The sequence below is a fragment of the Belonocnema kinseyi genome, chromosome 2 (assembly GCF_010883055.1).
Source record: "Belonocnema kinseyi isolate 2016_QV_RU_SX_M_011 chromosome 2, B_treatae_v1, whole genome shotgun sequence".
Classification (NCBI taxonomy): Eukaryota; Metazoa; Arthropoda; class Insecta; order Hymenoptera; family Cynipidae; genus Belonocnema; species Belonocnema kinseyi.
Window position 1 is genome coordinate 69,505,354 of NC_046658.1, and position 10,413 is coordinate 69,515,766.

General features: G+C 31.2%; 2 protein-coding genes across 6 annotated transcripts in view; both read left to right on the top strand.

Annotated features, from left to right (window-relative positions):
* Positions 1–2,652, top strand: part of LOC117167076 — an 18,963-nt gene extending 16,311 nt beyond the window's left edge. For 3 of the 4 annotated variants that reach the window (XM_033351686.1, XM_033351688.1, XM_033351687.1), the window contains one exon: positions 1,857–2,652. In XM_033351686.1, coding sequence (XP_033207577.1) covers positions 1,857–1,987 — 131 coding nt within the window. In that variant the 3' untranslated portion in view covers positions 1,988–2,652. The remainder of the gene's footprint in view (positions 1–1,856) is intronic. The other variant, XM_033351689.1, reaches the window with a different exon arrangement.
* A 3,880-nt stretch (positions 2,653–6,532) lies between these two features.
* The window catches only part of LOC117168466 (probable beta-hexosaminidase fdl), a 92,681-nt gene continuing 88,800 nt past the window's right edge, over positions 6,533–10,413 (top strand). For both annotated transcript variants that reach the window (XM_033354141.1, XM_033354142.1), the window contains exon 1: positions 6,533–6,862. The gene's annotated coding sequence lies outside the window, so the exon portion shown is untranslated. The remainder of the gene's footprint in view (positions 6,863–10,413) is intronic.

The following is a 10,413-nucleotide window of genomic DNA, read 5'->3' on the forward strand; positions in this document are numbered from 1 at the left end:
TGAAAAATCTCTATCCCATCCACACACTACTCCTTTCCCCTGCCGAGTGAGTCACGCCTACCCCGAAAGGGAAATGTCTTAATGGTGTAATAATAATAATAACTATATAACATAACCTATATTGTTTTGACACTTGTATCCGTTTGAAGTTTCGAACGCAACCATGGAAACAATTATAAACTTGATCCGAAGATTCACAGACTTGGCCGAATGGCCAATCCGAATGAAACTTTGAAGGCGCGAAATATGAAAATACCCCTGTATAATGGCTTCTCCTCTGCTATCGTGCAACTCGGGTAGCATTCAACTCGCCATGTATGTACGCCCCCGCGTGTCCACCCTGTATAATTGATATTGTTTTACTAACCTTATAAAGTTGTATAAGATGTTGGAAACATAATAAACAACTGCATAGCCGTGAAAATTGAAAAGTTTGAAGATTGATGTGTTACTATATGTTCACTAGACAAAATGCACTGAAAACAATCAGTACTGTCACGAATTGAACTCGCTTGAGTTGTATCGTATAGAGGAGGCTGAACTGAGTTTATTTTTGCATGAAATAAATGACTATTATCTACAAACCAAGCTGGAAATTTTTCTTTTAATTCAATTTCCCCTGGGAGTGATTTAATTGAAGCTCTTGGAATGAAAGATCTTGATAAAAAATATAATTAGCTATGTTATTTTCCTCGTTCGGTTATATCCGTGAGTAGGAAGTGTAAAAATTTGAGTTTTAGACCCCTATGCAGGAAGCTTTTATCTTCATCAGATGTTCTCCAGAATGGTTTAAATTGAAGCTCTTGATATGTTAAATTAAGATAATGAATCAAAATTGTGTGTTAATGAACTCTATAGATAAAAAAGAAATTTATTATTTTGGATTATTGAATTTTCTACGTTACATTTTCTAATGTTTGCAATTTAAAAATTTGTATATATTTAATTTAAATATTACCAATAAATCATAATCATAAATTCCCTTAGCATATTTTTATTTTAAATTATCATAAAATTCACCAACCTTCCGCAAGGAAATGGTTTCCAAATTCGTAGAGTTTAAATGTCTTGAACTAAAGTTAGTTGTCGTGCCAAAAGTCAGATATCTGAAAAAAATATTTTTTTTATGAATTTAAGAATCAAAATATTATAACTGATGTAATTTCAAATGAAAAACATTAATTTTTATGAAAAATGTTAAAATTCACAATAAAGAAAGAAACATTAATTTTAACCATTTTTTTTGCAATTCAATTTTTTCTGACAGTCGCTGCTTACAAAATTTTTTAAACTGATTGCATTTTAATAAATTACGGTTTTTTCCGGGAAAAATTCTCTACGCCTCTACTGTTTCCAGTTTTAAAAGTAACTAAATAATCTTAAAATATAATTATTTGTTTAGCAAATGTTCTAACGATTTCAGATATAGAAAAATTTATTTTCAAAATTGGAAACAGTAGAGTTGTAGAGAATGTTTCCCCGAGAAAAACAAACCGTCATTTATTAAAATGCAATCATTTTCTAATAATTGCTAAGAAGCGACGGTAAGAAAAATCCAATTACAAACAATATGGTGAAACTAATGTTTTTTTTGTGAATCTTAACATTTTTCATGGAAAATTATGTTTTTAAATTGAAATGACATCATTTATAATATTTTGATTCTTAAAATCATAGAAAAACTATTTTTTTCAGTCATCTGACTTTCGGCACGAAAACTACCTTGAATAATTTTATTTTAAATAATAGTCGCATTTAATTCAATTGGAAATTTGTGAAGGTCTAGAAAACAAATCAGTTTAAAAGAATAAAAAATGAATGAAAGAGAAAATTAACGATAATCATTTTCATTTCAGAGAACGATATCTCAAGGGTTTCCAGGAAAGATGTCACTAATGGGCACGTCGAAGGAAAGAAATCAGCAAACAGTGGCAAATCCAATCACAAACACCGACGTACTAACCATGGTAATCGCAAAAAAAAGTAATCATAGAAGGTATAATGTGCTTGTCCTCTAGATGGAAGTGGTTGGAATGAATAATGAATTATTTGATTCAACGGAATGTTCTAGTACTTCGATCAAATGAGCCCTCCTTAAAAAGGATGTTATGTGTTAAATATTGTATCTGTGCCATAAAAAAAATTAATGACTTTTTCGACTGGTTATCGATTATAATATTAAAAATTAAAATAACTGCGCCAAAGACGCGAAGATTGAGATGTTTCTACAATATGTTAAATGTAAAGTCTGTTAGCCTTAGAAACACTTTTAGAACTTAGAGTGAAACTCATCAAATTAATCATTCGACACATTTAACTTTGAGTTTAACTTTTAAATTGGAATATAACAATATGATCATTTTCATTTTCATTAGTTCGCCATTCTTCATACTACAAATGTTGACCAAAGTTCGACTATGGAATCGGACCATTTCATGTTTAAGTGATGAGTTTTTATGAAAAATTGTTCGGATTTCCAGTTTAATTATAACTGATAGCAAGAGCTTTTTATTGTTAGTGTGTACTTGAATATGTGTTACTAATAAGTTATTTAATCTCGTAAACAGAATCGTGTTGTGGATTCAGTTAGTGTTAATATGTTATTTGTACCTATGAAATACTCGTCAGTAAAAACAAGATGCTCAAGCGAAATAAACTTTGATGATTTTTTTCCTTTTTTAAAGTAAGATAAACGACTTAGTTTTTAATATAATTACAGAAGGGGTAGGTGCGGTAGTTAAGAGGGTTTATCGGGCAGACAATTAACGTCCACATATTGAGAATTAGTTATTATTTATTTATAGATTATATGAGAGGAAAATAATAATTCCAGTAAAAATATTGGCAGCTAATAGGGTCAGCGGTAAAGGGCAATGTTTAGTCAGGCAAAAGTCCTGGGAAATTATGTCACTATACCATAAGAAGTCAAATAAAAATAAAAATTATTAGGCTGATAAAATAATGTAGCCTGAATAAACATTTTGAAGAGAGAATCCTTTCATTTTACTATTATAAATTTTCAATTTGTAATACAATGTTGTCCATATACACGCAACAAATATATATAATAAATGAAAATAAGATAAACAACCACCGCAGGATCCCACTGAGAGCAAATTTTATCTATTAAAAATGACCCTGGCTCCTGGCAGAACAGCGGTAAATCACACCTATGACCACGTCTCACGGCTGTAAAATGGGTGGCCACAGGGCACGATAAAATGATGACGACAGGTCGGTGAACACCTCGTGTGTATAGAGGACACGGAGCGATCCAAGGATAACAGCCTTCTGCATCCGTCGCGACATACAATTATACAAATCAAAGTATATCATTCTTAATAATTATATAATGGTATTCATTTCTTTCCGTATTTTTCAAATTGACTACTTAATTTGTTGAAAACTTTTTTTTGCGCAATACTTTTTAACCCTATCTGTGATAATAAACCTAATAGACACAAATGTTGGTCGCTGGATATTTAGACTATACGTTTGTAATATTTACAAATTAGTTTTTTCCATAGCATGGAAAAATCTGTTCTATATTGCTCCTTGCAAAAGATCACAGTAGAGCATTTCTTCAATCTGTATACATTCAGAATCAAGATTACGAGTCATAATAATAAAAATTTCGGTGCTCTCGAAACTTCGGTTAAATAAATACGGGACATCATGAAAAGGAAAACACAAATTTTCAGGTAGAGCAAAAAAATGCAACTTTGGTACTTTTTATTTTTAATGAAAAAACAAGAAAAAGCTTCCTAGTTCTCAGCAAGCTATAATAAATCAAAGAGAGGAGTACTTTAAAATGTAGACTTAGGTTAATGTGAATAATTCCTGAAAATAAAATCAAGAATCTAACGACCAAATTTGGTCGTTGGATTCTCGATTTTATTTTCAGGAATTATTTACATTAACTTGATTATTGGACGTTAAATAGGATTTTAAATTTTATTTGAATCTCATTTAAATGCTTTCAATTTTAATGTAGAATCAGTTTCGAAAACTAAATGAATGTTTCAAAGGTAAACATTTTTTTTTAATTTTGCAACTTGGTTACGGAATAAATTGAATTGCCTAATTTACCATTCAACATATATAATTGGAATTCTGAACTCATTTTTCGCAGTATTCAGTAAATATTAAAACATAAAATAGCCGCGTTTATGTCTTTCTTTCCACAAGTTAGAATTTTAAATATTAATATTTCTTAAATTCTACGAAAAAGGTACGTTTCGAGTTTAGATAAACCATTCTAAATTATAAATTTAGCTATTTACTAAAAGATAAACTATTGTCCTTTAACTCTGTTAAGAACTCATCTTTTTTCATTGAAAATGGTACGATTTGTTTCAAAATTGAACGACTTTGTTGAAAATGTCAATGATTTTTTTGAAAATTCGCCTATTTGACTTGAAAATTCAGGGGGTCAGAAATTCCTGAAAAATGTATCACGTGTTTTATGAAATGCCCCTTGTCTGACCACTTTTTACATTCTCATCATTTATGATTGAGAAAGTATTAGAATTGTCGGAAATTTGACATCACACTTTTTCAACGGATCTTCACGTTTCGAGACCCCCTGAATCCGAAAATCAGGGTTTTACGATGGCGTCTGCCTGTATGTCCGTCCGTCCGTCCGTAAACACGATAACTCTCGAAAAAGTGAACGAATAAAATCCATCTTTGGCACACTTTTTCTAGGTCCTAAAAGAAAGGACAAGCTCGTTAACCAGACGTTTTTGATAAAAATTCAAAAAGTGAGCGCATTTTGAAAATTTTTGAGACCACTTTTTTCTGAATTTGAAAATAAAAAAATTCCACTTTGTGGGTAAACTATGTAGGATACAAAAAAAGATGAATTAACAAAAATGGTTATCTCAAAAAAGATCTACAATTTCGTTAAGAATCACTTCTTGAAATCGAGCGCGCAGCGCGAGTGTCACGATGAGAATGAGTACCTCAAAGCCTTTGAGAAACTTAATCTTTGACTATACTTAATTAAGTAGACAATTCAGAATATGAAGACGTATATAAATACTGCCATCTAAAAGAGATCTTTTTGATAAAGTTTTTTTCAAGCACTACAAATGCAAAGAATAAATATCCGAGCGCGAAGCGCGAGATTCAACCGTCGCGCGCTCTAGGCGCGCTCAAACTTGCGAGCGAAGCGAGTTGCGCGCGACGAGAATGTGATTTTTTTTGTTTAGAATTCATCTTGTTCTGTAAAAATGTAACTGTCTGGATAAAAATGAATCCCTTTCATTTGAATATTAACTTTTTTGTTGAAAATTTAAATTTTTGACTCAAAAAATCAAGAATTTAGTTGAAAGCTGAACTATTTTGTTTGAAAATTGAAGTATTTTGTTGAAAATTAATATTTTTTGGTAGAAATTCTATTTTTTTTATATACAAATATAAATGTTTGGTTGAAAATTAATCTTTGCAGTTGAGGATTCAAGTGTTTTGTTAAAAGTTCATCTTTTTGGTTAAAGATCCATCTTTTTGTGCTAAAAACTCCACTACTTCGTTGAAAGTCTAACTACTTTCTTAAAAGTTACACTTAATTGATTGACGATTCATAATTTAAGTTAAAATTTTGTTTGTTGTTACAAATCAATCTTTTTTAAACTGAAAATTTAAGTATTTTGTTGAACATTCAACTGATTGGTTAAAAATGAATTTTTTAAATTAAAAATTCGTATTCTGTGGTTAAAAAAACTGGTTTGTAGAAAGATCGTTTTTGCTGGGAAAATTAATTCTAGAATCAATTTTTAGTTAAAAAATCCGATTATTTAGTTAAAAATTGTTCGAAACTGGCATCACACCCATTGTTTACACTATTTAGTTGAGAATTTATTTAATTTGTGAAAATTGGTCTTTTTGGTAGGAAAGTAAACTTCTCGATTGAAAATTTAACTATTTGATCAAAAATGTATGTGTTTTTTTAAAAGTTTTTTTTTTGTAAGAAGTTAATTTTCTATATTCAAAACTTGTTTTATCTTCGTTAAAAATTAATTTTTTAACCTGAAAATTTAACTATTTTCTTGAACATTTAACTTATTGGTAGAAAATTTATATTCTCGGGTTAAAAATTCAACTGATTTGTAAAAAGTTCGTCTCCTTTGCTTATAAATGAAACACGTTGGTAAATAACTAAGCTATTTTATATAGAATTAAGTTGTTTGGTAGAACGTAGAAAAAGTGTTTTGTGCTTGAAAATTCGATTTTTTAAATATGTAAAATGTTAGCCATTTCATTGATTAGTTTCTTCTAATTGCCTAAAACGCGTCTGGAGCTTAGAAGAATGATTGAGCATTTTTCTGAATATCTCAATATATCTCATAATCAGATCTATAACCCTCATCTCTGATAATCAGAGATATAACTGTTGTATCATGTAGTCCACTATATTGCCAACAGATGTCGCTGGGTATGCCTTTACTGCAAGTAAAGCGGTATGTTTTCAGCCTTTTCAGCTGAGTAGTGCATCGGAGTAGGAAATAGAGAAAGGAGTAGGAGCAGAGCAGAGAGTGGAGTAGAGTAGAGTAGAGTAGAGCAACCACCACTGTCAAAGTGAAAAGAGATTGAAAGAGATGCGAGGTGGTAAAAGTTGTAGAGTTCGAATTGAAGCGAGCGTGCGCGTGTTAATCTGTCCCGTTTGTGTTTTTTAACATGGCAGATGGGTCCCGTTACAAGCGGGGCTCTGTCAGTGCTTTATTCGTTTGAGAAATCCTTATTACGGATCCAAATTGTGTGTGCAGTGTTCTTCTCACTACCTGTTTCCCGCTGAGATCCTTCCCAACCATAAAGGACGAGGGACCGCGCCTGAAAAGGATCCAGAACTGCACAGCGTAAGGTTAGGTCACTTGTTTTTGTCCGAAGCCGCCGATCGACTGCATTATTTTATTTTCTTCGATCTTATTTGCTTGCCAGTGTTTCGCTTCGTTTTCCTCACTCGCATATTGTAAATGATCTTTGATCCTTTCACCAACATAAGTTGCTCACACTTATCTCATTATCTCAGGACATTTACAATTCTTGCCTTAATTGCTCGGCCCTTTGCGTCCAAGCACTTGTTTACTTTCGCCGGTAGCTCTCAAGGAAAATGCACGATGGTCTTATTCTAATCGTTTTCGCAAATCATATTTTTATTTTCTTTTTTGTAAGTATTTTTTTTATTATCAGAGAGAAGTATCTTTTTCTATGGTGAAAACATTTCCCCACAAAAAAGATACTCCTATCTGGTTATAAGAAGGAAAAGTCTGGGAAAACTACTATCGACTTTTGCCAATTAATTCCTATCATAGTTTACATTACGTCTCATTATACTGCAGTATATTTCATGAAATAACTTTTAATTAGATTTGGTTGTAGTAGATTGAATTACGTTCGACTTTAGTGTCATTTTTACGTTCTTTCAGTTATAACTATCCAATTTTCAATGAATGATTTTTATTAAAAGTATACTGCAGTTAGTTTACTGAAATGTATATCATTTCCACATTTATTATAAACAAAATCAAATTTGAAATTTAAGTAGAGGAACAGTGTATTTCTTATAGAATCAGAAACATAATTCCAAGTGGAATTAATTTCCAAAAGAATCGGAGAAATAGGGGAAAAGTAATAAAAATGGTAAAGTACGAGAAACGGATGCTGAAATCAGAAACTAAATCCGCAATTGCCAAAAGTATCCATAACAATATTTGGAATTTGAGGGAGTCATTGTGGCTGACATAGTATCATGTTTGTTTCATGTTGTACGTGATACTGCAAGACAAGCTTCTTTTTTGTGCCTTGGACTACTTCTCGTATGCCCTATAGCTTATAATTAACCCTATAGTAAGTCACTAATAGCCCTGACAGGTGATGAGACTGTAAACATTCAGTTAATAAACAAACATTTTGAATTGCAAACAATGTGCAGAATAGAATCATAAATTTCCAAATGAGTTGAGAAATAAATGCCGGAGTCAGAATGAAAATGATAAACGTAAGGAAGAACAGTAAAATACAATTTTATTGTTTAATAATCGAAAAACTTAAAATATTTCTAAGCCTTAATAAAAAAGGTTTATCTTATGGTTGCTTATAGGACATTCCAGTTAAAAAAGAAGCGAACCATAAAGAAAGACCTGAAGCTATTTAACAAACGGATATCTTTAAGAAGCGTGATTAAGAAGGAGCCAGAAGAAGGATTACAGAAATGTATATTTAAGAGTATAAAAGGGAGATTAAGTGAATATATAAAAAAGTAGTTCAACTTTACGAACTCTTAAAGGAACAATATACCCTGGCACCTAAGAAGTAGTCTATATGCGAAATCTGAGAACATTTTCATGTTATAGTACAACTTTCAAAGTGTGTTGTTCGACATCATAAAAGTCGTTTATCCAAAATAAAAGTAAATACTAATATGAAAATAAATTGAAAAGTGCATTTTGCGAATTTTTGTTAAGTATGGTGATGGCAAAAATGGTGCTCTTAAACCAGGATTTACAGCACGTGTTGTCATCAATTCTATCGTGAATGTTGCTTGGTGATATTTTTTATGATTTAGTTATCATTGTCATTTTGTGATGAGATAAAATGCTATGAAAAAGTAGAAAGAGAAACATTCAACGAATGTCATTAGTTCTTTTATCTACACGTAAAACAATCATTATATTTGTTTACAGAATCCATGGTCTTGGGATTATGAATCAGTTTTTTTACATAGTTAAATATCTGATATGATTATCAAGAACAAATGTAGCAATATCATAAAAAAGAGCGTACAGATTTAAGGTTGCATAAATTACTGAACCTGTCAGACGAGATAACAATTACGTAAAGTACATATGGATATGAAATACATATTATGTAATTTAGACTGAAGAAAAATACACAGCTGGCACTGAACATAAAGTGGAAATAGCGACTGCATTGAATCAGGCAATGTGAATCGATTTGGTTGCAGTAATGCTACATAATTTGTTGGTTTCTTTGGTGACATAGCTTAGCCATATAATTAAATGAAACAATCGTCAAAGTTTGCTTTTATAAAAAATATATTTTCACACTAATGTCAAGTTTAATTTGACTATTTTCAAGAACGAGATAAGGTTTTAAAGAACCTAAATAACAGAAGGATAAACATAGGTATATTGATATGGGTCTATATGTAAATAATATATGAATTATATTTTAGAATCTAAATTGAAAGGCGTTAAGAAGGAACAATTTATGCATTTCATCCTTTGAATTAAAAAAAACCTGTCTTGCAAAAGAAGAATCACAAGGTGCCTCTATAACGGTTTGGGCGTGTACTGCTCAATAACAATGTTCATTTTTGTGATTGGTGTTGTCCGTTCCAATTCATAAATATTGCATCAAAACAGGAATGCATTATCTGAGTTCTAGAAGTCGTGAGTTAATTTCTGCTCTAATGTCGCCATTATTTGAATACAATAACATTGAAAGAAACGTGTTTAACCGCTAAGCCGGTCTCTAGTTTCATGACTCAGGAGTCAATTACAGCCACACCACAGATTCATTACTGCCCATTATGAGTACTCTGTCGACGTGTTTACTTTGATGTGAACATTAGCAGTAATAGCTATGTTTTCTCAGATCAGATAGATTTGGAGAAATTTGGAGAAAAAAGAAACTATGATTCTGCTCTAGAAGTCATATACTTCTAAAATCAACATTCTTTTGACAAATGATGCCAAATTCTGTTTATTCTTCTGCTTCGGGAGGATGTCAACATTTTTAAGGAAATTAACTTAAAATTGTGGCCTACAAAAGTTCATTGCACCACTATGTTCTTTTAATAATGAAATTTTATAATAGAAGAGTAATTAATCAAGCTACAAAATTATCTGTGTAAACTGTTCTTGCGAAATTTTCATAATCGTATCCTGATTTAACACTCGCGTAAATACTAATTTTTTTAATATCAAGAGGAAAGATCTGTTTTTGTTAGATGGTTTGTAAGCAGGGTTACCGTTTTCCCCATTATTCACTATTCTCGACCTTGTTTTTTACACTTAAGAAGAAACCATCTTCCGTTAAAATTAGGTTTACAGTCTTGCTCGTTGCAACCTATTGTCTAGTTAGCAAATTTTATAGGTTTCAACAGTTAAGATAATTCTCAATTTTATATCCGTTCTACATCAGCGTATTTAATGTCGCTCTCGGAATTTTTGTCTTCATATTTTTGTGGTTTAAAGATTTAAATTAATTACTATTCTACTTAGAAGAGACATAAGAAGTCACAGAAACACGAGAGTCTGCATGAAAAAATGCATGGAAATAAAAGAAGCTACACGGTAAAAAAAATTGAGCTGTGACAGGGATATTATTCCTTATTATAGCCAAACATTTAGCTGAAAACGAACGAAGGAATTTAGAAAGATCCCTGGA